Source organism: Vipera ursinii (assembly GCF_947247035.1).
Source record: "Vipera ursinii genome assembly, chromosome: 11".
Classification (NCBI taxonomy): Eukaryota; Metazoa; Chordata; class Lepidosauria; order Squamata; family Viperidae; genus Vipera; species Vipera ursinii.
The window spans coordinates 1,008,911-1,036,280 of NC_139524.1; the positions used below are offsets into that span (position 1 = coordinate 1,008,911).

A 27,370-nucleotide genomic window follows, 5' to 3' on the forward strand; every position below is an offset into this window, starting at 1 on the left:
CCGCAATTATTTTTATTGGGCATTGTTGTAGATTGTGATGTTAAAGAAACTGATGTTGAACATGATAACGGCAGCACGGTTACTGGTGGGACAATATTGGAAGAAGGATAGTTTGCCCACTGTAGAAGAATGGGTGTTTAAAGTTTCGAATCTTGCAGAAATGTCTAAGCTTTTTGGATTAAAATTTGGTGGAACATTCAAAAGATTTTTAAGAGAAAGATAAAGTTTTCCCCGCAATTATTTTTATTGGGCATTGTTGTAGATTGTGATGTTAAAGAAACTGATGTTGAACATGATAACGGCAGCACGGTTACTGGTGGGACAATATTGGAAGAAGGATAGTTTGCCCACTGTAGAAGAATGGGTGTTTAAAGTTTCGAATCTTGCAGAAATGTCTAAGATTTCTGCTTATTTGAAGGATCATTCACAGGAAAGATACCGGTATATTTCAGTTTGGAGGAGATGGATAAATTATATTCAAAACAAATATGGGACTAAAAAGTACCATTTAGCTTATGAGTAGATTTTAGTGGGATATTGTTATTGGTACGTTGTTTGTAGTTATGTTAAAAGAGAGTTAAAGCGCATTATGAATTTGGTTAATTGTATATTATGCATAATTTTTATTTAGAATATGATTATTGTAACTATAATCCTGTATTTAGCTCTGGGAAGTTGGGGGGGGGGGAAGTAGGTGGGTTTGGGGTGGGAGGGATTTGGGGATATATTGTAAAATTTTGTTTTTGTAAAACTCTTTAATAAAAAAAACAACCTGTCAATTTAACTAACATTTGCTTTTCCTTCATAGTCATGTTTTTAGATAATATTTTAGTCTTATTATTATTTACCTTAAAACCAGAAACTTTTCCATATTGAGTTATAATTTCCATCAAGTCTATAACCGGTTGAGAGTCGGTTGAGATAATGTCACAACCAAGTCATCCGCAAAGGCTCTTAACCTATAATCATTCTGGTTTACTTTTATTCCCTTTATTATAGTTGATTCGCGAATTTTGATCAGTAAAATCTCCAATGTTAAAACAAACAACAATGGTGATAGTGGACATCCCTGTCTTGTGCCTTTTTCAATTTTTTCTCGATATCCTCTCGGGGCTGGTGATTCAGTTCCCCAAACTTATGGTTTTGGGTGACTTCAATCTACCATCCCTGGGAGGATCATCTGAGTTAGCTCGGGAGTTCATGGCTTCCATGACGACCATGGACCTGACGCAAGTAATTCAGGGACCGACTCATGTGGGGGGGCCACACCCTTGACTTGGTTTTCCTATCGGAACGGTGGTTAGATGATCTTGGGGGTTTCCAATTGTTTTGCCCCTGTCATGGACCGATCATCATCTCCTGAGGCTGGTCTTCCGTTTTGCCACTGCCCGCCGTGGGCTTGTTGAACCAACTAGATGGTTCCGCTCCAGGCGCTTAATGGACCCCGAGAGGTTCCAGGCAGCGCTGGGGTCCCCACCTGCCTCCTCTGCTCACAGCTCGGCGGATGCTTTAGTGGAAGCCTGGGAAAAGGCAGCCACGGAGGCACTTGACCGATTTGTACCCTTGCGGCCCCTGACCCGGTGCAGATCCCAGTGGGCTCCATGGTTTTCTGCGGAGCTCCGGGAGATGAAGCGTCAGGGACGAGGCCTAGAGAGCTGTTGGAGATCCAGTCGGGCTGAATCCGAACAAGTGCGACTAAGACCCGGTGCAGATCCCAGTGGGCTCCATGGTTTTCTGCGGAGCTCCGGGAGATGAAGCGTCAGAGACGGGGCCTAGAGAGCTGTTGAAGATCCAGCCGGTCTGAATCCGACCGATTGCGACTAAGATCCTTTACCAGGTCTTATCTCGTGGCGATGAGGGTGGCGAGGTCTAATTTCTTCGCTACCCTCATCGCGTGCGCAGATAATTGCCCGGCCGCCCTGTTTAGGGTGACCTGCTCCCTCCTTAATCAGGAGGTGAGGGAGGATCCCTTGCAGGGTCATGCCGAGGAGTTTAGCCAACATCTGTCCGACAAAATCGCTCGGGTTCGGACCGGTTTGGACTCCGACTGGGCAGAGTCTGACGATCAGGGCATGAGTGGTCTTGTCGATGTTATCTGGGAGGAGTTCGATCCTGTGACTCCGGAGGAAGTGGACAGGATTATGAGGAAGCTGAGCTCCACCACGTGTTTATTGGACCCGTGCCCTTCTTGGCTGGTTTATGCAGCTCGGGAAGGGACACGAGGCTGGCTCCAGGCGGTGATATCTGCATCTTTGAGTGAGGGTAGTTTCCCTGCCGCCTTGAAGGAGGCAGTGGTGAGACCTCTCCTCAAGAAGCCTGCCTTGGACCCAGCTGTATTAAACAACTTTCGTCCGGTCTCCAACCTTCGTTTTCTTGCGAAGGTTGTTGAGAGCGTGGTGGCGCATCAGCTCCCTTCGGTCCTGGATGAAGCTGATTATCTAGACCCGTACCAATCGGGTTTCAGGCCCGGGTACAGCACAGAGACGGCATTGGTTGCTCTGGTGAATTATCTCTGGAGGGCTCGGGACAGGGGATGTTCTTCTGTCCTAGTCCTGTTAGACCTCTCAGCGGCTTTTGATACCATCGACCATGGTATCTTGCTGCGGCGTTTCAGGGGATTGGGAGTGGGAGGCACGGTTCTTCAGTGGTTCTCCTACCTCCTGGGACGTTCGCAGTCGGTGTTGGCAGGGGGGCAGAGGTCGACCGCGAGGCCTCTCGTTTGTGGAGTACCTCAGGGGTCGGTCCTCTCACTTCTCCTGTTCAACATCTACATGAAGCCTCTGGGTGAGATCATTCGCGGCTTTGGAGTTGGGTATCATCAGCATACTGATGATGGAGTTGGGTATCATCAGTATGCTGATGATACCCAGCTTTTTATTTCGACCCCAAACCACCGCAGTGATGCCCTCGACGTGATGTCCCGTTGCCTGGAGGCGGTTCGGGTCTGGATGGGGAGGAACAGGCTTCGGCTCAACCCTGACAAGACTGAGTTGCTGTACGTACCGACATCTCGGGAAACTCAGATTATTCCATCTCATACTATGGGGGGTGAGTCCTTACCCCCCGTAGATAGGGCTCGCAACTTGGGAGTTCTCCTAGATTCACAGCTTTCTTTAGAAGATCATATAGTAACTGTGACTAGGGGGGCCTTCGCCCAGGTTCGCCTGGTGCGCCAGTTGCGGCCCTATCTAGACCGGGATGCCTTGCGTACAGTCACTCATGCGCTCGTGACCTCTCGGTTAGACTACTGCAATGCTCTCTACATGGGGCTGCCCTTGAGGACCACTCGGAGGCTCCAACTGGTGCAGAATGCAGCCGCGAGAGTTGTGTTGGGGGTTTCCCGATACTCCCATGTTACACCTCTGCTCCGTGAGCTGCATTGGCTGCCAGTTATCTTCCGGGTGAGATTCAAGGTGCTGGTAATGACCTTTAAAGCCCTACATGGCATGGGTCCGGAGTACCTTAGGTAGCACCTGCTGCCGGCGTCAACTTCCCTCCGCCCAGTCTGCTCCCACAGAGAGGGCCTCCTCAGGGTGCCACTGGTCAGAGAGTGCCGACTGGTGGCCCCCCAGGGGGAGGGCGTTCTCTGTGGGTACGCCTGATCTGTGGAACTGTTTACCGGTAGAGCTCCGGATGGCCCCCGATCTTCGCTCCTTCCGACGTGATCTAAAGACCTATTTATTTGAACAAGCCAGCCTGGTCTGATGGGTTTTGGGATTTTATTATGTTTTTATATATTTATCTGTTTTATTGGGCATTATGGTTTAATCTCTTCTTAATTTTTGTACTTTGCATTTTAGTATTTATTGCCCTGTTCACCACCCTGAGTCCTTCGGGAGAAGGGCGGTATACAAATAAAATAAAATAAATAAATAAATAAATTTTAAATGTCCATTAATTATAATTTGTGCCGATTGTTGTTATATAGCCCTAAGAGAATATAAAAATTTGTCCCCAAAATTCATTTTATCAACAACTTTCAATAAAAATTGCCAATTCAACTGATCAAAAGCTTTTTCAACATCCAAAAATATCAATGCCGCAGGGACTTGGTTGTTCTTATCCAAATACTCAATTAAATTAATAATTTGTCTTACATTATATTTCATATATCTTCCAGTTATAAATCCAGACTGATCACTATGAATCATTTGCTTCAAAACGTGCATTAATCTACTTGCCAATATTTTTGAGAAAATCTTATAATCTGTATTCAAAAGCGATATAGGTCTATAATTCTTAGGCTGGGTAAGCTACCTTTTTAAGTGTGCTGATAGCATCAGAGGCACGTGAAGACTCAGAACTGCCTGCCTTCTCTCCTGAATTAAGGGGGAAGGACAGGTCGCTTCTCTTTTTTCACTATCAGCAATAGCGGCCGCCATTTTGGGTGCCACTATCGCATTGCTTTTCCTCTGAAAAGGCTTGTGCAGCCTTTACTAGCTTCTGAGAAGGGGGGGGAAATTTCAGCCCCCACCCCAAAAAACCCCACAGACTTCAAAAGTGCTTACCTTGCCTTCCAGCTCAGGGAAGTTGGTCCCTGAGCCTCTGGTCAGTTCGCGGGGGTCCTTTTTCAGGCTTCTCCTCTCACAATCATTGCAGAGGGTTCTGTGTTCAGATCCCTTCTGACTGTAGCACAATCATTGTTTGCCTCACCCCAAACCTTTCAAAGTGGATGGTCAAGTATAGGAGGTTTCAATTGTAGCTCTAGGCGTCAACCTAGCTGTCTCATTGTCCATTCCAACAAGATGTGTGCTGGCCGTGCCATTCTTGGCCTCGCCTTCACCAACTAGGACTAGTGAACTGGCTGTTATCACCGAGGTAATCTGTTTTCTACATGTAAGCTGGCTGTTATCACCAAGGTGATCCACCGCCACAGTAGACTTGGCCTGTGCTCCAAAGGTGCTTCAACTGGTCTTAAGTCCATCAGGAGCTTTGCAGGTGTCCCAGTTGTCCATTAAGTTGGTCCTGCAGCCACCATTGCCATAGAGTACTTATTGATCCCTGGGAGTGGCACACAGCCTCAGATCAGTACTCTGTTTCTCTGTTTGAGATCCCTCTCAGCATTCCACTGAGATATCTCCTCAGGCTTCACACGGTGCCTCCAACACTCCTGCGCAATCAAAGCATAAGTCCTCCAAACCGGGGGCTGCTGGAAAGCTCAAGGCCAATGCCAAGGCCATCTCTGGCAAAAGGTCCTCCAAGGCGGCAGAGAAAGAGGCCAGCAGGAGGCACCAGGCCTTAGAAAGGCAGTTTGCCAAGGCCCAGAAACAGGGCACGATGGGTGCTGAACAGGTCTCTTCTCCTCTGGCAGAGGAATCTGTATTTGGGCCACAGCTTGCTCCTTCTCCCTTGTCTGCCCATAGGGTCTGGTCTCCGGAGGGGGATGATGACCAACCTTATCTTCCCAGGGCTGAGGAGGAACAGATGGTTTCCTTTACTCAGGGACCAGGTATCTGACTGACGCCTCCAGTCCCAAGAGCAACGCAGTCTAGGCCCGAGGCCACCTTTACACCCACAACAGCCGGGCTTCGGCCCTCAGAGGTGCAGGGAGTGTGGTCGCCGGAGCAGTTTCAGGTTCTGATCTCCCAGGCGGTTGCCCAGGGATTGGCCTTACAACATCAACAAAGGTATGCACTCGAATTGGTGGCCTCAATGACCCTACCTTATCTCCCCCAGTTGGGAGCACCAGAATATTCTGACCCTATTTCTCCCACCCAGTTTCCTCGCAGCAGAGTACCTTTTTCTGAGGAGTACGACCCAATGGAAATGCCACTCTTACTCCGGACCCTCGTCCCTTTGTTGGTCTATTCAATCCAGTGCTTTTTAAATCTCTGCTTCATAAGGCCAGCGCTGTTGCTAAGATTGGTCCTGACCAGGTTCCTCATCCTGGTCCGTCCACCAGCCAAGACGCAAGGCTGGTATTTTCAGAGCATGTGGTCACTGAGCATCACATCCCCTGTCCCCCTTTCTTCCTCAACACGGCACAGAAGCAATGGGAAACACCTGGCACTTTTCCCTCTCAAGGGGGGATGGACAAGAAGGTCTTTAATGTTGACCCGGCCTTGTCGGAAGTGCTAGAGTTTCCTTCCGTGGATGAACCTCTGACTCCACTCTTCTCCACGGTGTCCAGTGATATGGCTGAGACCTTGAAGGCGGAGGACAGGAAATCTGAACTTTCCTTCTGCAGGACCTACCTGGCCTCAGCATGGGCGGTGAGGGTGGCCACATCCACCTCTTTCTTTGCCAGAACCTCCCTTCTCTGGCTCCGCCAACTTCAGGCCAAAGTACCCCCGGAGGAAGTCCGAATGCACCAGGACTTAGCCAAGTTAGTGGCTGCTTCAGAGTACATGGCGTGCGTATCTCTACATGCCACCAGGTTCTTTTCTAGGGCCATAGCCTCCAATGTTATCGCTCGCAGACTCCTGTGGCTCAAACACTGGCGAGCGGATGTTAAATCCAGGGGTGCTTGGCAGCTGCCCCTTACTGTGGTGGTCAGCTTTTTTGGGAGGCCTTGACACCTTATTTGGTGGAAAACAAGGACAAGTGTAAGGTGATGTCTCATCTTCTTAGACGGGCAGATACCCCGTACGTCCGCAGACAATTTTTCCAATTAGGGTCAGGATTGGAGTTTGCTCAGCCCCCCCCCCCCCCGGTTCCTTCCCTTCCAGGTCTGACCGTCAATTCGACCGGGAACCAGAGGCCGATCCAGGTTGCAATTGCAAGCAAAGCAGCCCTTTCAAGGCACGGGGAAGCCGTCCCTTCAAAAAGTCTAAATGATTTCAGGGCGGTCTCCTCAATTGGTGGCAGACTGACGTTGTTTGTTCAAAAATGGGAGACCACCATCACAGATGCTTGGGTCCTCAACACTTATCAGGAGCGGTCTGTTCCTAGAATTCATGTCCGTCCCCCCAGACTGCTTCATTCCTTGTCCGCCATCAAAAAATGCGGTCAGGAAGGCTCTCATGTCAGAGGCTATTCAACACCTCTTAGAAATAACCAGTCCTGGATGGGCAGCTAGGAAGGGGGTTCTATTCCATCCTCTTCATCGTTCCGAAGATGTCTGGAGGATGGAGGGCAATACTCGATGTAAAGGGGCTGAACGCTCATCTCGTATACAAGAAGTTCAAGTTGCAAACACTACAGTCCATCGTGTCCAGCATCAGGAGGGGAGACTTCCTGACGTCCATCGACCTCACAAAAGCATACCTTCACATTCCCATCCTTCCTGCCTACCGGAGGTTCCTAAGGTTTTGCTACAAGTCTCACCATTACCACTACAGAGCCTTACCGTTCGGCCTTTAGTAGGCCCCAAGAGTGTTTACTAAGATCTTGGTGGTGCTGACCGCGCATTGACCGTCTGGCACTTGAATGGCGGCTCCTGACACATGTGTCTTATTTATTGGAGGTAATTACGGTGATTCAGGCCTCCAGATGGCCTACAACAAACAGGATCTATGACTCCACTTGGAAGAGTTTCTGTAGTTGGTGTGATAAGAACCAGTTAGATCTTTCGGCTATTACTATCCTGAGGATCTTGGACTATTTATTGGAGGGGCTTAATGAGGGCTTTGCGCCCAATACCATCTGCTGACAAATGGCAGCTCTCTCCACTGTATTGGGACAATTCGGAGGCATTGGCTCAACATCCTATGGTACGCTCATTTCTCAAAGGAGCGACCAACACCACACCTCCAGTGGTTCACTGGTATCCCTCTTGGGATTTGTCACGGGTCTTGCAGGCCCTTACCTCTCCTCCATTTGAACCCATCAGGACCTGTACTCTGCAGTTCTTGACAAGGTGGCCTTGACAGCCGTCACATCGGCTAGACACATTTCTGAACTGGCAGCTCTCTCTGTCAGACAGGACCTATGCGTTTTTCATCCTGACAGGGTGGTCCTTCGATTGGATCCCTCCTTCATTCCTAAGGTCAATACCTTGTTTCATACAGCGCAGGAAGTCATTTTGCTGGATTTTTGTCCTCATCCATCTCTTGCCTTGGAACGACAATGGCACAATCTGGACGTCCGCAGGGCTTTGCACCACTATATTAAGCAGACAGCGTCTTTTCGCAAGTCGGAAGCTCTCTTTGTTTCCTTTCAACCCTCTACTATGGGGCGGAAGGTTTCTGCCTCCACTATAGGCAGGGGGATCAGGGTTTGTATTGCAGGGGCGTGCCAATCTCATTCCCTGTCAGTTCCCAGGCATATCACTGCTCACTCCACTCTCAGTGCTGCAACTTCTGCGGCTTGGGTGACACAGGCGTCCATTGAGGACATTTGTAGGGCGGCGACATGGTCCTTGCCTTCCCCTTTCATGAGGCATTATAAACTGGATAGGTTTGCCTCCACAGACACCTCATTTGGCTGGAGAGTGCTGCAACAGGTAGTGCCACAGGGTGGGACACAGGCCCCGACTGATTCCCTCCCATAGGGCAGGGCAGCTTTGGTATGTCCCATTTGTGGATTCTCCAGCTATCATGCTGGAGAAGGGGCGTTGTCTTACCTGAATGCCTTTTCTCAGCATAATGATGGAGAATCCACACCCACCCCTTAGTGTCCGTCAGGTCCTGTGTCAGGGGTATGGGAGCCAACACGTCGGACTGTCATCATTTGCTTCGCCTTTGTCGTGACTGGGAGGTGTCCTGGCAAGTTTGACTGACTTAGTCTAATTGGGCAGGAAGACAGAGTTAACCCATTCGTGGATTCTCCATCATCATGCTGAGAAAAGGCGTTCAGGTAAGACAACACCCCTTCTGATATAATGTCTTTTCACCATTGATAGGCAGTTGATTTCTTTCTACACAATGTCTCAAAATCCAAACATGAAACATTTACAAATAAACCATGCAGCACAACTTCTTCCGCTCTGGATACGATGTGAACCTTCTGACCCAAAACAGACTATTTGGCTTGGAGCAGAATCTTTGAGGAATGGAAATAACCTTTCGGGAATCAGGCTTCACACTGTTACTTCCAATGGTAAGTGTCTGTGGAGATTCTTAGTCATCCAGGTCATGGTTGTTCGAAAGGTGCTTTTTCAAAAGGCGACTGGGTTTTGTTTTCCCTTGAAGACGGAAAGAAAGGAGACTGAAGAAGCTTCTGGGATGAGGACAAAGTCTGTTTGCCTTTTGAAAAAGCACTTTGGGATTGCAATCGCCTGTGGTGGGCAATGAGTAAAAGAAATGGAAAAATCCACTAATGTTTCTTTAAAAATTCAGAATCTAGGGCAGTGATGGCGAACCTTTTAGAGACCGAGTGCCCAAACTGCAAGCCAAACCCCACTTATTTATTGTTGAGTGCCGGATGGGCATGGCCCACTGGGTGGGCATGGCCTACTGGGTGGGCGTGGCCAGCTTGACGTCATTCATGTCAGAGGCTCTTGTGCAGGACTGGGCAAGACAGGCGGATCTGAAGGTCTCCGGTCGAAGCACTCTAGGAGCCTCACTGAGCCTCAGGCCATGCAGGGGACCCTGGATAGTGGTACGGACTGCCTGGAGCCCTGGGTAGTGGAGGTCAAGCGCCCAGCCTGACCCTTGAGCTCCCACGGCACCAGGACCCCACAGCACTATCTACCCTAACCGTACTTCCTCAAGGGGATGCCCAGCTGTGTTTACCTCCTCCTCAAGGTTACTGCTTCTGTGCTCACTCTCCTTGGCCAGGTTGTTCATGGTGGGTGCAGGAGGGAAAAGTGTGTGGATCACAGGGAGACCCACTCCCTCTCCATGAGAGGAGACCTGGCTTTGTAACCAAAGCATCCTCAGCAATAGGATGGGAATAGGGTGGGAGACCACCAGGGGATGGCGAAAGGACAACAGGGCTGCTGATGGCCAAGTGCTAAGGCAGGACTTCCCTCAGACCTTCTCTCCTTCCTATTCCAATCTCCTCCCTCCCTCCCTCCCTCCCCTCCTTCCTTGCCTCCTTTTCATTCCCATCTCCTTCCTTCTTTCCTTCCCTTTCTTCCTGTTTCCCTCACCTCCTTCCTTCCCTCCCCCACTCTCTCTGTGCCCAGGAAGGGATGAGGGGAGGGGGAGAGGTTGGCAGCTCTTCTCTCAAAGAGTAAGAGAGTTGGAAGAGACCTTTTGAGACCTTTCCATCCATTTAGACCAGATGGTCCCCCTGGTTTGGTTTATAGAACAGTGGCCGTGAGCAGAGCCTTCTCAGAGACAGCACCCCAATTATAGAACTTTCTTCCAAGGAAAATATGAACAATGCATCCCTCACCTGTTTAGAGGCAACACCAAACAATGTTCAGCCAAGCATATGTAGAATAACAACACATTTTATGGTCAAACAGCACTAAGTAAATTGCTACTAATATTTTTCTTTCTCAAAATACACACTTAATATTGTTTTAAGCAGTGCTGGTGATGCTTTACAATAGCTGTCTTTGAGAGTTTTTTTGTAAACCACTCTGGATTTCTCAGAAACATTTAATTTCGAATTAGATGTTGATTTAATAAATTAGGTAGAAGAAACAAATGTTTAAATACATTTAAATCCCACAGACCTATTGCCTCCTAGGCGTATATTGCAGAGAAAATAAGGCATTGCATTTCTAGCCAGCATAGCCACAGGATTATGGGAACTGTGGTCCATGACACCCAAAACACATTAGTTTGGGTAAGGCTGGATTAAATTATAAAGGAGCAGATGAGAGGAAGTAGAAGCAAGAAACACTTTCCATGTCTCCGACAAAATAATTGGGGTGGGGGATTTGACTTGGTCTTTTAATTTCAACTCATGCCAATTCCTCTTAACTTCCCATTCAGTCCAAAGAGTACTATGATTTTAGGGAGGGGAGGTGGCAAGAATAGACCAGAAAGCCAATCTGTGAGTTTACGCTCGCCTCCCCGATGCAGCATGTGTGTGTGTGTGTGTGAGAGAGAGAGAGAGAGAGAGAAAGATCCCCTTTTTGTAAGTTTGCTTACTCTGCAACACTTTACTTACTTTCCCCACACTTTCGCTTCCCTGCTGGCTCAATCTCTCTCTCTTTCTCTCCCTCACACACAAAAACTCTCCCTGCTTTCTCCCCCTTCTCCCCCTTTTCCTCCAACTTCACTTGAATGGAGTGGGAGGAGGTTAAAAAGAGAAAGGGGGAAGCTCCCCCTTTTTGTAACACTTCGGCTTCCTCCTCCTTTTCCCCTCCTGGCGCTCTTCCTCCCCCCCCCCTCTCTCTCTCACACACACACACGGGGGGGGGGGGGAGAGAAAACCTTCCTGCTTTCTCCTCACCCTTTCTCTCCAGCCACCACATGTTGCCGGCTGCCAGCAGTTCCAGGCTGCAGCTCTGCATAACCACTGCATTGCCCTCTCCGGCCCTACAACGTGTCGGAAAGGGTGAATGAGAGCCGCCCAATGTTCGGCTTGTGCCACTACACGCTCCCATCTCCACGCCTTTCATCGCACAGGCCAACAGTGCAAGGAAAGGCATGGTACAGCAAAGCAGAGCCGGAGGAGAAGAGGCCCAGCAAACTGGGGAATGGCTGGGCATGACGGGAGGCTGGAAGGGGAGGGGCAGGGTGAGGCAAATGAGCTGCAACTGTTGCTGCAAACCAGCCCCTGAGCGCTCGCCGTTTCCTGAGTGTGTGCCGTTTCCTGAGTGTGTGCCCAGCCAGTTTGGGTTGGGGCAGGAAGGCCGGTCCCTTGCCATTTCTGTGACAGCCCCAGGGGGCCAAATTTGGGCCCTCCCTGGCCCGTGGGCCTTGTGTTTTACATGTCTGAGCTACAGCTTTGGTGGCTCTCTAGGCACCTGCTGCTTTGGTGGCTCTGTAGGCAGAGCTGCAAAGTTCTCTGTCAGAGACGAGAGCTTCGCAGCTCTGCCTACAGAGCCACCAAAACAGCAGCTGAAGCGCCGAAGGCTCAGGGAGGCGCTGAAGTGGGCGGTTGGGCCATTGGCAAGAGCAACTCGTCTGAGCGGAAAGCAGCCTCGGAACAAGTGGGGCAGTTAAGGAATGAAATCCTTGCTTCCCCCAGAAACTGCCTTTCTTTCCTTACCTGACTCAGCCCCATGCTGCTTCTTCGCAATCCGCCCCCGCCGTGTACAAGGAAATGAAGGTTTCTTGGGGGAAAAAAGGTCAATCAAAATTTCAACTTCCTGATCTTTCACAAGGTTGGAATTGATTGATTGATTGATTGGCCCTTTTTTCACCCCAAAAAACTTCCTTCTGAGGCCGCTTTCTGCTCATATGCATTGCTTTCACCAATGGCCTGATCACCCTGCCTCCACGCTCCACTTGCTGCTTTGGTTGGCCTGCCAGCCCCCACCTCAACGCCCTGCCCACCGCTGCCCAGCACGGCTGCCCCGGGGCTGCAAGGGATGGCCTGTCATGGGAAACACATGTGCCCCACCTTCCCGCCACCATGCAGGGTAAGGTTGCTGCCCCCGCCCAGATGCCCTCGCCTCCCTGAAGCGTTTTTTAACTAACCTGCCTATCGGCTGCATTCCATTTCTCCACTTCTCGGCCTTCGCCTTGTGTTTGTGGGACTATCGGTAAAAAAAAAAAAAGTTCCATCAGACTTTCTAACTTCTCATGAGATCTCATGAGAAGTTAGAAAGTTTGATGGAACTTTTTGTTTTTTTACCCAGTCCCACAAACACGCGGCGAAGGCTGAGAAGTGAATGGAGAAACGGAATGCAGCTGAAAGGCAGGTTAGTAAAAAAAAAACAACGCTTGGGAGAGCCACCGTGCCCACAGAGAGGGCTCTGTGTGCCGCCTGTGGCACATGTGCCATAGGCTTGCCACCACAGATCTAGGGTTTACAGTTCTAAAATGAAACCTGTTTTAGCGAATTGAAGTTGTGGGCTAAAACAGTATGTACCAGGATTGGTTATTTAGAGCAGGGCTTTTCAACCTTTTCAGAGATTGTACCACTTTTAGGATATGGCAATATTCGAGTACCACCAGTTGCCTAGCAATTGGGCATGGCCTGCTTGATGCCACTCTCAGCTGACTCAAGACAGCTGGGTTGGAATGGAACAAGTCGCATGGCTAACTCGGTGCCCCACAAACTCCTCACCTCCCCAAACTACTAGCAGCCAAGCAAATGCGAGCACACAGACACACACCACATTCCAGGTTTGGGGACTTTTATCCACAGAGGAAGGAGAGGGCCTTCTCCCTAAGCCCAGGCCTTCTCCCTAAACCCTTTGCCCAATCGGCAATTTGCTAGCTCAGAGGTAGATCCAAGTTTCCAAGTTTGGAGTGTGTGTGTATAGCACGCTAAAGAGATGTTCTTTTCTCAATCCCAGACATCGTTGATGTTTCCCTGTCCAGTGCCTCCTCCCGGCAAAGCAGGCTGTGGAGGACGTTTGCAGGAAGCAGTTTCCTCTGAGTCCAACTTCTGTCTTGACAGATCTCTGAGAGCTAGAGGAGGCAGCAGGGGAACAGTGCTCCCAGGTCCTGCACAAGGGAGGCTGGCCCTTCTCGAAAGGGTTTCCCCTTTCCAATCATGCATGGTAAGGATGCTGGCTTGTTGGGGCAGCCTTCCCTCGCACAGTTCCCCTGCCACCCTGTCCTCCTCTCCAGAGATCTGCAGGGGAGACAGATCTGGAGGGCAAGGTGCAGTCTCCATACTGGCCACTTTTACCTCTCCAAGCCCTCCTTGATTTAACATACATTTTATATAAATTAAAACACAGCTAAAAAGAAAACATAGTTAAATCACTAATTACAGCTCTTCACATATTTTCTGAAAAAAAACACCTTTATTGATGTTAGGAAGGAAGGGCAAACCCTATTAAAGAACTCAACAGGAATTGAAGACCACAAAAGGTCTCATTCTTTCTAATCTGCCTTCCCTTTGAGCCTTTAGTTCTCATTATTTTATTATTATGTATTTAAGAAGATCAAAGGCCTCCGTACCTCAGGATACTCACCTTAAAATCAGAACCGAGAAAAATTTAGTTAATCCACAATACCACCCTATGAAGAATGAAGATAATCTTTGGGCCCTGAGAGCATGCAGGTATCAAGTCAGAATATTAGTGGCATGTCTGTCAGTAATTGGAAGTGCATAAGTCCATGTACTCCCCTTTCCTATCTCACAACTCAGTCGATAACATCCTTTAATTTTCAGACATATCTTTTTCTCATAAGCTCCTTAGAAAACCAACAAGGTATACTGTAATTAGCAGGAAAAATAAATCTAGCATTTCTGAATTCTTTCCCCAAGAGGAAAGGAAAGTTCACAGCCTGCAGGTGAAGTCATCAAAGAACGTAGTTATTGCTGCTAAAGAGAAGAATAAATAACGAATCAGTTTTGCAGCTCTCTCCTGTTACTACATCCTCCTAACTCCAGAATGTGGCCTGGGATTGCACAGGGGGCTAGGCTAAAATCCGGCTGAGTAGTTTGCAGCCAGGTGTTCAGTACACCTTGCCAATGTGATTTTAATAGCCCAGGAAGGAATAGGAAAACGCAAGGAAAACTTTGCAATCAATAAACCATGGTGGTGTCAGGAATAAATATATTCCATTCCTAAATCCCTATCTGTGCAACCCTAAATCTCCCCCCTTTACTGGATTCTGCCATTCCCAAGGAGGAGGAGAGAAGATGTTAATTGGCCATCCCTATCCATTAGATGCAAGGTTGTTTATTCAGCCTGCCTGGAGGCCATCATCAAAGACCAGGGAAAAGAACCTTTGAACTGAGAAGAACAAAGGAAGGGGGGTGGGGAGAGAATCTGGTTTGTATTTCCGATTGGAATTTGAAGGGGAGGAAGCAACTGTTGTAAAGGCATGGAAGATCCCTTTTCCCATGGAAGGTTTTGACACCTGAAACTTAATTGATCCGGGGACTGACCAAATGGACTGAGGGGAGGGGTTTTTACTTGGGGACACTTTAAAAGTATCAATCTGCAACACAGTTTCCAGTTCCTGTCTAGATTTTCCACTGTCAATCATGTTTTAGTAAAAGTTCCTGCTTGGCCAACCCTGTCTTCAAGAGTTCTTCTTTCCTAAGATGTGGATTGGGGTGGGTCCTGACAGGTGGACTATACTTGTTTTGCTCTATTTTGATTGTCCTCCCCAGCAGCAGCCCCATGCCAGCAGCCCTGACGAAAGGCTGAGTGCTCCAGCCTCGCCCAGCCAAAAAAGGGGGCAGCAGCCAAGACTACAAGAAGAATTGCAGCTTGTCAGCGGCGTTTAAAGGCTGCCCAACTTTACTTTGGAATTTTGGGGTTGGAAAGCAGAGGGCAGTACCATGTTTGCAGGCCGGGTAGCATTTGCTGGAAAGCCTCCTGCTTCTCCCCGCCCCCCGGCTACCTCCTTCGGACCCTTCCAGATGCTGACGGGCCTACAGGCATGGTCCGCCTGCTTCATTCTGCAAAGGGCAGCTCACCTGGCACTTCCCATTCACACACACACACGTTCCTGCAATATCCTTCCCCATTTACAAACACACACAAACGTTCCTTCAATTTCCTCCCCATTCACACACACACACACACACACTCCTCCAGTATCCTCCCCATTCACACACCAATATCCTTCCCAGTCTCACACACACATTCCTCTCAATACCCTCCCCATTCACACACACGTTTCTCCAATATCCTCTCCACACACACGCACACACGTTCCTCCACTACCCTCCCCATTCTCTCTCTCAGTATTCATCTATATTTTAGCTGCTGATAGGAATAATAGAATTACCGTATTTTTCGGACTGTAAGATGCACCTGACCATAAGACGCACCCAGTTTTTAGAGCAGGAAAATAAGAAAAAAAATATTCTGAACCAAATAGTATCAGTATACTAAAACAGGGCTTTTCAACCTTTTCACCCATTGTACCACTTTTAGGACAAGGCAATGTCCGAGTACCACCAGTCGCCCTGCAAGGTGTCAAAAACTTGACACCCCCCCAAAAAGGAAAAAAAATGATAAAGTACAGGTAGTCCTTGACTTACAACGATTTACTTAGTGATTGTTCAAAGTTACGATGGCACTGAAAAAAGAGACTTATGACCATTTTTCACACTTATGACCATTGCTGCATCCCCAGGGTCATGTGATTTACATTCGGATGCTTGGCAATCGATTCATACTTATGGTCGTCACATTGTTCCAGGGTCATGTGATCGCCTTTTGCAACCTTCTGACAAGCAAAGTTAGTGGGGAAACCAGATTCACTTAACAATCATGTTACTAATTTAATTTCTCTCTCTCCTTCTCTTTCTCTCCCTCTCTCCCCCTCCCTCTTTCTTTCTCTCTCCCTTTCTCTCCCTCTCCTCCTTTCTCTATTTTTCTCTTTCCCTCTATTTCTCCCTCTTTCTCTCCCTCTATTTCCCTCCCTTTTTTCTCCTTTCTCTCTCCCTCTTTCTCTCCCTCTATTTTTCTCTTTCCCTCCATTTCTCCCTCTCTCCCTTTCTTTCTCTCCCTCTCTCTTCCCCTCTCCCTCTTTCTCTCTCCATTTCTTTCCCTTTCTCCTCTCTCTCCCTCTTTCTCTCCCTCCCTATTTCTTTTTCCTTCTCTCTCTCCCTTTCTCTCTCTCTTTCTCTCCCTCCCTGTCCCATTGTCCCTTCTTTCTTTCCTTCCTTTCTTCTCTCCCTCTTTGTCCTTCCCTCTCTGTGTTAGAGAAGTACCCAGGGAAGCGGCCCTGCAGCCCGGCTTTCTCTTGCAGAAAGCAAGCTGAAATGGAGCGAGGGAGATAGTCAGGAATGCGATCTCGCGTGGTTTCAGTTTACCTTGCTACAAGAGAAAGCAGGCTGAAACAGAGCGAGGAAGATTGCAGCAGCACGAGATCACGTTCCTGGCAATCTCCCCCACTCTGTTTCAGCCTGCTTTCTCTTGTAGCAAGGGAAGCTGAAACCGAGCGATGGAGATTTCAGGAGCGCGAGATCGGCATTTCTCAGCACGTGCCGATTCATGCTCCTGGCAATCTCCCTTGCTTTTCACTTGCGGAGATTGGGGCTGGCCATACGGATCACCTTCGGACCATAAGACGCACCCTCGTTTTCCCCCTCACTTTTGGGGGGGGGAAAGTGCATCTTATGGTCCGAAAAATACGGTAATATTAGAAGATTTAAAAAATGAAAGCTTTTTATCAATTTTTGATAATTAGGTAGCCCTCATTTAATTCATTTTTTTCCTTAGGTCCCCTGTCTAATAATTATTCTATTGGCTTGGAGGAACTGAAAGAAAGTCATAGAATGAGACATCATGCTTCAGATGTATGTTTATCTTGATTTTTATTCACAACCAAATGTATACTAAAAATTTTAAAAATGAAACAAACCTCAACTGAAAATTTTCTAAGTTTAATATATAGTGTTTTATTATATAGTATAATAACTTTGAGTTTAATATGTGCTGGATGTTGTGTCTTAGCTGACAGTAACAGGCTTTGCCCGTTATGGATTTCTTGAATCCACTTCACTGGACTCCTTGACTCAAGAGGATTCCCTTATTCCATTGGAGAGAAATATATATGCAGATTTTGCTTGGGAGGGTGTGAAAATGAAGCTGCAAACACCTCCCCTCTCATCTGCTGCTCTGCTGGTAAGGAAATCAACAGTTTTAATACTGTGATAACATGCTGAAATGTTGCTGCTAATTTAGCAACTATTTAATTGTGAACAGTATAAAGGAGGAAGTGTGCAAAACATTTTAGTGTAATACATTCTAAACTCAAAACAGGCAATTCAAGAAATAATATAGCAATAGCACTTTAGAATAGAGCTGGAAGGGACCTTGGATGTCTTCTAGTCCAGCCCCCTGCTCGAGCAGGAGAACCTATATTATCTCAGACAGTTGGATATCCAGTCTCTTCTTAAAAATCTCCTGTGATGTTGAATTTAATTATGGCAGCAAGACTTTTAGTAGGGCAATATTGGAAGAAGGAAGAACTGCCGACTATAGAAGAATGGACTTTAAAAGTTTCCAACCTGGCGGAAATGGCAAAGATTTCAGCGTACTTGAAAGACCATTCGCAACAGAGATATATTGTGGAGTGGAAAAAATGGATTGATTATATCCAGAATAAATATGGGACTAAAAAGTTTCACCTAGCATTTGAATAAGTATTGATGTGATATTTATATTGCTTGTAGTTATTTTATAAGAGTTAAAGTGCGATAGATTTAATAGTTTATTGTTGTTTGCATAAGGTAGATTATGATTGTTTGTATTTTTATACCTTGTATTTAGCTCTGGGAAGTCGGGGAGGGGGGAGGGGGAAGGGAGGGAGGGGTTGGGGAGGGTTGGGGAGGGGGGAGGGGGTTGGGAGGGGTTTTGTTTTGTTATAAAAAATGTAAAACTTTTCAATAAAAAAAAATCTCCTGTGATGGAGCACCCACTTGGATTTATATACTGCTTAACAGTGCTTTACAGCCCTCTCTAGGCAGTTTACAGAGTCAGCATATTGCCCTCAACAATCTGGGTCCTCATTTTACTGACCATGAAAGGCTGAGTCAACCTTGAGCTGGTGAAAATCGAACTGCCATACTGCAGGTGGCTGGCAATTAGCAGAAGTAACCTGCAGTACTACATTCTAACCACTGTGCCACCATGGCTCTTGTATATATAAAAGTAAATGATTCATTTTTTCTAGGTCTACACCCCATATATATGAATCATTTTATCTTTGAAAATTTCAGACACTTCAGATAGCCTCTGGGAGCCCCTTGAGTTCTGTATATGAGACAAACAGAGAATTGCAATTTCTTTTGGTGAGTATTGCAACATTATTTTCCAGTCAGAAAATAATGGTTAGCTGAGTAATAGCAAGGATGATTGCAAGGTTTTACTCAGCGGTCCTCTTTGAAGTGGAATCAAGGTAAAATCGTTAAATATGCTTTAAACAAATGCTTTTAACATGTTAACACTTGAATGTCTTGGTAATTTCAGTAGCATTTTTTATTGTGTGTGTGTGTGTGTGTGTGTGTGGTGTGTGTGTACATCTGGGCACATAAGTATATGTAATATATTCTACTCAAGAGCAAACCCCCTTAGTTGGATCAGTGTACTTCTGAGGCAGCAGCCTGTATTAAATAGCCATGTATGACATTGTGTGTTGTACTCTGCTGTATTAAGCCATGACGTTAGACTTGTTTGTTTTTTATTGATGGTGTTAGAGTTTGGCTGAAATCTTGAAGAATGGACTAATAAAATGGCCAAAGGCCCCAGGAAGAAAATCTGCTGTTGAATTAGTACAGAAACTTTTGAAAGGTAATGCTAAGTATTTTGGAAATAATTCCCTTGAAGTCATAACTGAGTGTGGCTGAGTTTGCATTGCACACTTAGTTTGCAGAGTAAATTAGAGTGGCTGAATTCACACAGCACATTAATCCCAAATGGAAAACCCCACATGTGAGCCAGTATGTGGCATGGAGACAAGTGTGCCATGTCATCACAAATTGATGTGTTCAGGAAATGTTCCTTCCAGCCAATGTTTCATGAGAGCAAAGTATGTTCTATTACATTAAAGCTGATGGCCATAGTACGTAGCTTTCTTTTTTTCTTTTAGATTTAAAAGATGAAGTAGATGGACTGAAGTCACAAAATGATGATGATACTGAGGTATTTTGTAAAATAGTGAATGGGAAAAATATTCCCATACAACTCTAGTTTGACATAATAGTTTAGTGTGTATATTTCCTGCCACCTTAATAGCTTATTTTAAATGCACTTTATTATTTTCAACCATTTAAAATTCTATTTCTTGTTTACTTATTAATGTAAATAATGTGGTTATAAATTTCTTTGAATTGTGACATTTAAATAACTAAAATGGTAGTAAATCCAGTTTCATTTTGAAATACTTTTCCTTTTGCTGAATCTCCAGGATAACACTGCTGCAGTCATTGGTTCTATGAATACACTTTTTAGTCAGCGTGGAGACCTTGATTTCCTTGAACTGCTGTGGTGTAATATATGGAGAAGTATGTATGTTTCTAGATTCTGCATCTCAAAACATTTTGAGATGCTCAGTCTTTAAGGGAACCAGTGAAGGAATTTTATGAATTCACCTGGTCTACATTAATTTAAGGGACGCGGTGGCTCAGTGGGTTAGGATGCTGAGATTGTCAGAAGGTCGGCAGTTTGGCGGGTCGAATCCCGAGTGCCGCGTAACAGAGTGAGCACCTGTTACTCGTCCCAGCTTCTGCCAACCTAGCAGTTCGAAAGCACGTAAAAATGCAAGTAGAAAAATAGGGACCACTACTGTGGGAAGGTAACAGCGTTCCGTGCGCCTTTGGCATCTAGTCATGCCGGCCACATGACCACGGAGACGTTCTCGGACAAGTGCTGGCTCTTCGGCTTTGAAACGGAGATGAGCACCGGCCTCTAGAGTCGGAAACGACTAGCACGCACCTTACATTAATTTAGCTTACTGCTTTATTTAATACTTGACTTTTCCTCCAAAGATGTGGCTTCGCATGAGGAACTGGTGAATTGTTTTTCATTGGTAATAAGAGCCCTTCACCATGGAGCATTGCAGACGTGGGTGAGTAGGAGTAATGAACCTGGAATGCCAAGGTAGAGCCACCCTGTACGATTCAGATCTGACTCAGATCAAGAATTACAGACCGATTTCACTACTTAATGTGGATTATAAAATTTTCACTTCAATAATGGTAGAGAGATTGAAGAAATATTTGGTTGAATTTATACACCTGGACCAAAATGGCTTTTTACCAAAGAGACAAATTAAAAACAACTTAAGAATGATAATAGATATACTGGAATACTATGAATTACATCCAGGGAAACAAATGGCATTAATATTTTTAGATGCTCAGAAGGCTTTTGATAATCTTTCATGGCAGTTTCTAATTTATCAACTGCAAGCAATGGATTTCGGACAGAACTTCATAAATATGGTAAAAACAATATATAGTAAACAAACTGCCAAAGTAATGGTGAACGGAGATTGTACTGAAAATTTTGAAATAAGGAAAGGCACAAGGCAAGGATGTCCTCTGTCCCCTCTGCTATTCATTTTTACTTTCGAAATTTTAAATCGAAATATAAGACAAGATACAGAAATTAGAGGTTTGGAGTTGAAAGGTGAAACATATAAATTACAAGCATTTGCTGATGATTTGGTATTCATTTTGGAAGATCCTTTGAAGATGATTCCAAAATTGTGGAAGAAATTGGAACAAGGTGAAGTAGTGGGATTAAAAATTAATAAGGAAAAACTAAAATAGTGAAAAATGTTACGGATAAGCAAAAAAAATTGAATATCAGAGGTGACAGAAGTACAGATAGTGAAAAAGGTAAAATATTTGTGCATATATCAGCCAAATGTTCAACATTAAAAGGAGACAACTATATAAGACTTGAAACAAATAAAGTTAGACCTGGAAAAATGGAGGAATTTAAAATTGTCCTTACTAGGAAGGATAGCTACAATTAAAATAAATATATTGCCTAAGATTTTATTTTTGTTTCAGACAATTCCGATAAAACTTGGGGGACTTATTTTTAAAGATTTGGACTCTTTAGTTTTGAAGTTTATTTGGCAGGGAAAAAAACTAGAATAAAAAAGAAAACTTTGCAAGATACTAAAGAAAATGGGGTTTTTGGTTTACCTGAGTGGACTTTGTATTATCAAGCATCAGTATTGACATGGGTGAAAGAATGGATAATGCTTAGGAATAAAAGGTTGTTATGCTTGGAGGGACATGACTTACAGTTGGGATGGCACATGTTTTTATGGTATGGGAAAAACAAAATTCATAGGTATTTTCAAAACCACTGTATTGGAAATGCTTTGATAACTGTATGGGAAAAAATCAAAATGAAAATATTTGTAAAAATTCTAGGGTGGTTATCAATAATTGAAGCTTTTTCACATGTAAACTTGTTAGATTTTGAAAAAACGTGGACATATAAAGATATTTTAAATATTGATGGGACATTAAAATCAAAGCAAGAACTGGAACATCAGGGTATCAACATGTCATGGTGGGTACGTTTACAAATACAAAATAGATATGAAAAAGATATGAAAATGTATGGATTTTATAAAGAACAAAACGTGTTTGACTTCTGATGAGAAATTAATTAAAAAATTGTATACCGTATTTTCCGGCGTATAAGACAACCCCCTACATTTCCTATTAAATTATAGGGTTTGGGCTATACTCGGCGTAAAAGACTACCCCTCTTCCAACGGACACCAAATAAAAATTAAAAAAACATCAGATTTGATTTTAATATGGTAATTTTAATTCAAATGCTTATGACATGCAGGTACTTAGTAGGAAAACTGTCACTTATAAACATAAGGCTGTTTGTCAACAAACATGTAAACATAAAACAGTGCAAATGGATTAAACTTCCTAATTCACTCTAAAGCTTTCCCTGCACAGACCAAATGGGAGATCTGCTCCAGGTTTTCCAGCCAGCCCGCCTAGTTCCTGAGTCAAATGTGTCCTTAAAGCTAAGCCGCTGCTCTGGCTGCTGCATTCCCCACCTGCCTTTCAAGTTGGGATAGACTGCAGCTGCTCTTCAACTTTAGAAGGAAAGACGCCCAGACCCCAGCCTGTAAAAAATCACAGACTGCAGCTTCTTCTCCAATTGGTCCTGCTTTCCCTGCGCAGACCAAATGGGAGATCCGCTCCAGGTTTTCCAGCCGGCCCTGTCCCTAAAGTTTCAGCACCCGGCGTATAAGACGACCCCTGACTTTTGAGAAGATTTTCATGGGTTAAAAAGTCGTCTTATACGCCAGAAAATATGGTAATTTTTTCTTAACTTTAGAGATGGAAAGTGAACAAATTAAGGGGACAATGACAAGATGGGCGGAGAATTTTGGTTATACTATAGAGTTAGAAGAATGGCAAAAATTATGGGAGAGAAATTACAAATTGACAATGTCAACTGCATATAAAGAAAATCTGTATAAAATGTTTTATAGATGGCATTTACCTCCAGCCAGATTAGCAAAAATGTTTAAAAATGTATCAGGCAAATGTTGGAAATGTAAACATAATATAGGTACATATTATCATATTTGGTGGACATGTGATAAAGTAAAAGCTTATTGGAGAAAAATACATGCTTGGCTAGAAAATATATTAGGAGAACATGTAGCATTTAATCCCAAATTATTTTTATAAGGTATATTACCAGAAAAGACTGATAAACAAAATACATACTTGGTTCTGCATATCATAACTGCAGCAAGAATAAGCTATGTACAATGCTGGAAAAATGAACAAGTACCATCAGAAGAAGAGCTAATAAAGAAGATATTGGAATGCGCAGAGATGGACAGATTAACTATGAGACTAAAAAACAAAGAAGAAACAATATTGTGAAAGCTGGAATTTATTTTATAAATGGTTGGAAAAAAGAACGAAAGAGTGAAATTTGTATATGTATTAATGAATTTTGAACTCAACCTGCTACCACGAGGGGTCCAGGTGCTTTCTTAGGGGGAGGTCTTAAAGTGGAGGTTCAAAAAGGTTTCAGCAAGCTACAATGGAACACTGGGTGAATTTTCCCCAAAAGTCTGGGTAGTTTCAATTTTACTGTGCCCAGGTTGATGATTTTCACAATGGGGAAAGGCCCCAAAAATTTCGGTCCCAATTTCTTATTGGGTAGTTTAAGGCGTAAGTATTTGGTTGACAAGTATACCTTTTCCCCAAATTGGAATGTTCTTTGTGGAGCTCTCTTTTTTCAGCTTGCTTTTTGTAGGTCTCAAAAGTCTTTTTTAAGGCCACCTTTGTATTTTTCCAAACTTCTTCCCAACCCCTCACTCAATGATCAAGAGTCTGGGAAGCGGAGGGTAACTTGAGGGTATTCTGGTATGGGGTTGAATTCTTTCCCTATGGCTACATGGAAAGGAGTGTAGCCGGTGCTGCTATGTACTGAATTATTGTAAGCCACCTCTGCGAAAGGGAGGAGATCGGTCCAGTTTGTTTGTTGGTAAGAGACGTAGCATCTAAGGTATTGTTTCACCATTTTGTTGGCGGATACTGCGGCTCCATTAGTAGCTGGGTGAAAAGCAATTGATAGGCCTTGAGATGATTCAATTAATTTAAGAACGTTTCTCCAAAATTTCGCTGTGAACTGCACCCCTCTGTCCGAAATTATTTGCTTAGGGGCGCCATGTAGTCAACAGATACGTTTTAGCAACAACCTAGTCAGTCATTGAGCCGATGGAAGTCCTTTGCAGGCGATAAAGTGAGCCTATTTTGAAAATAGGTCTATCGCACTCTAAATGACAGTATTTCCTCTACTGGTAGGTCTATTATAAAGTCCATAGCTATTTCTTCCCGTGGTTGAGAAGGTTCGGCCACCGGTTGCAGTAACCCAGGGGTCTTTCTTGGGATTCTTTTCATGGTGGCACATACAGTACAGCTCTTGACATAGTTTTTTACATCTTGTTTTAGTCCCGGCCACCAAAATTGCCGGCGAGTGAGATGTAGAGTTTTTATATATCCAAAATGTCCAGCCTGTTTGACATCATGGCTGTGTTTGAGGGCATTAAGACGAAGAGCTTCAGGCAAGTACAATTTTCCCCCCTTGTAAGCCAGACCATCCCTGCATGTTAGGGATGTCTGACTGTCTTTAAACCATTGATCAGTGAGGAGTTCTCATTTTATTTTCTTTACCCCGGGGTCATCAGGATTAGGGGTCCTGCGAGGTGTGAGTTGGGCTGCAATTTGTGGACCGGGGATAATTGCCTCATGAACTTCTTTGTGTTCACTTTTGTACTGTGGCAATCGGGAAAGTGCATCAGCTAAGAAGTTTTTTCTTCCTAGTATGTACTTTAGAGTAAAGTTAAAATGGTTGAAGTACTGTGCCCATCGTACTTGTTTTGGGGACAGTTTGCTGGGAGTTTTTAGTGCCTCTAAATTTTTGTCATCTGTCCATACTTCAAAAGGCACCTTGCTCCCTTCTAAGTAGTGCCGCCAGTTTAATAGCCCCCACCTAATAGCGAAGGCCTCCTTCTCCCAGACTGTCCATCTCCTCTCGCTTTCAGTAAATTTCTGAAGAGGTGTAAGCACAAGGTTGCAGGACCCCACTTTTATTCTTTTGCAATAACACCGCTCCGACTGCCACGTTGCTGATGTATGCCTGAATTACAAAGGGCTCCCCTAGGACCGGCTCAGCCGCAAATAGTCTTTTTAAATTCTCAAAAGCTGTCTGAAAACTCATAGTCCATGCTAGCGGCTGGCCAGGTTGCGGTTTTCCCCCTCACTTGCCTGTTTTGAGTAGTTCTGTAAGGTAGAGCAATCTCGGGAAAAGAGGGAATAAATTGACAGTAGAAGTTGGTTTTTACTTTGGCTGGCTCCATTTCAATACCCTCATTGGAAATTCTATAGCCAAGATAATCTAATCGGGTTTGGTGAAATTCACATTTTGACAATTTGACATAAAGTTTGGCATTCAGTAGTTTCTTTAACACTTCTCTGACCAGTTTTATATGATCAGTCATATTCGTGCTGTATATCAGGATGTCATACACTCCTTTGTATAGGTGTTCATGTAGGACCTCATTAATCAACTGCATAAATACGGCTGGGACCCCCTGCAGTCCAAATGGCATGACTTTGAATTGGTAGCTCCCCAAGGGGCAGTTGAAGGCTGTCTTCCACTCATCCCCCTCCTTTATTCTTACCCGGTAATATGCTTCTCTCAGGTCTAACTTGGTGAAGACGCTCCCCTTCGCCAGGTGGGTTAGCAAGTCTTTCAGGAGGGGGAGAGGGTATTTATTTTCCACACTCACAGCGTTTAAGCCTTTATAGTCCATGCAGAGACGTAGAGACCCATCTTTTTTCTCTTTGGACAACACAGGGGCTCCCACAGTAGCCTTGGCCCGTTCGATGAATCCCCTCGCTAGGTTTGTATCCACATATCGCTGCATCTCCTCCATTTCAAAGGGGGACATAGCATACATTCTTGGTCAGGGGAGTTTGGCCCCTGGTAACAGTTCAATGGAACAATCATTGGGATGGTGAGGAGGCAAGGTACCACATTCTTTCTCACTAAACACCTCTGCTAGGTCCTGGTAGTCGCTGGGGATGAGCGGCTCTCCAGGTAAGGCCGTAAGGCAGCCATGTGCACTTGTTCATTGGGTGGGCTAAAATCCCCTATAACATTTGTTGAATCAGTGGGGGGATCGGGCCCTGTGGGTAATCTCACAGTTCTCATTCCTTTTTCCCACCAGATAATATAATAATAATAATAATAATAATAATAATAATAATAATAATAATAATAATAATAATAATAAAGTTGGAAGGGACCTTGGAGGTCATCTAGTCCAACCCCCTGCTCAGGCAGGAAACCTTATACCATTTCAGGCAAATGGCTGTCCAGTCTCTTCTTAAAAACCTCCAGTGTTGGAGCATTCACCACCTCTGGAGGCAGGTTGGCTTCCATTTTTCTAGCCAGGCTAGTCCTAGGATCACAGTCTCAGACATCTTTGGAGCTACCAGGAAGTGAATAAACTCTCAGTGCTTGCCTCTTTCCAGGCGTAAGGGCTCCGTTAATTGTGTGACTAACGTCCCTTCCATTAGGGAGCCATTGGCTTGCTCGAACCTCATAGGTTTGGAGAGCAGCTTAGCCTGTATGCCCAGTCTCAAGGCACATGACAGGGTAATAATGCATCGGGAGCAGCTGGTATCAAGTAGCACTTTCAGGTCTACTTGTGCCTCTGACTTAGGGATTATGAGTTTAACAGGCAATTAAAAAAGGTAGGATGTGTCGACTCACCTTCGGGTCATTCTCCCGTTCATTGTCGCTGTCAAAACCGGGTAAAGTGGCGGTGGGTCCGGTCGGTGGACCAGCGTCCTCCTGGGTGGAGGATGTAACCTGGGTAACGGGCTCCTGGGTGGACCAGTTGGACTTTTCTCTCGATGGCTGCTATGCGGGTTTATTCCTTGTTGGATCTGGTCTACTCTGCTGTTGTGGGTAAGGAACTGGGCAGTTCGCTGCTTGATGTCCCTGCTGTCCACATCGAAAGCACTTGATTGACGGACCTGTAGGTGGTTTAGGTCTTTCGGCAGTAGCAGTCGTTGTGGGTTTTCTGGGTGGTGGTAGCCATCTGGATCCTGGTTTTGGCGCAGTTTCAGGTGGGGGAGGCTTTTTATAGTGGGTGAGCTGGACATCTAATTTCACCACTGCCTGATACCATTCATGCAGCTGGTCGGGTACAGCTCGGTAGATACATGCCTGAGAAAGGTGGTTGTCTAAGCCTTCTCTAAAAAGATGAATTATTGATTGCTCAGGCCATCTCTCTATCCAACCTGCCATCTTTCGAAACTCCCGCACGTACTCTAGGACAGGCCGGCCGGCTTGCTTTATCTTGTGGATTTGTTCTTCTGCTTTGAGGGCAATGGATGGGTCCTCAAATCTTTCCCTCAGCCCCAGGAGGAAAAGGTGAGGGTCCTCCAATTCAGGGGCCTGCTTGTTATA

The 27,370-nt window shown here is 45.4% G+C and overlaps 1 protein-coding gene across 2 annotated transcripts in view; it reads left to right on the plus strand.

Annotated features, from left to right (window-relative positions):
* Positions 1-27,370, plus strand: part of ZWILCH (zwilch kinetochore protein) — an 84,250-nt gene that overhangs the window by 35,857 nt on the left and 21,023 nt on the right. For both annotated transcript variants that reach the window (XM_083371574.1, XM_083371575.1), the window contains 8 exons: positions 8,783-8,979; positions 17,093-17,169; positions 17,327-17,497; positions 18,595-18,666; positions 19,072-19,165; positions 19,464-19,516; positions 19,782-19,878; positions 20,362-20,441. In XM_083371574.1, the coding sequence (XP_083227700.1) occupies positions 8,783-8,979; positions 17,093-17,169; positions 17,327-17,497; positions 18,595-18,666; positions 19,072-19,165; positions 19,464-19,516; positions 19,782-19,878; positions 20,362-20,441 (841 nt within the window). The remainder of the gene's footprint in view (positions 1-8,782; positions 8,980-17,092; positions 17,170-17,326; positions 17,498-18,594; positions 18,667-19,071; positions 19,166-19,463; positions 19,517-19,781; positions 19,879-20,361; positions 20,442-27,370) is intronic.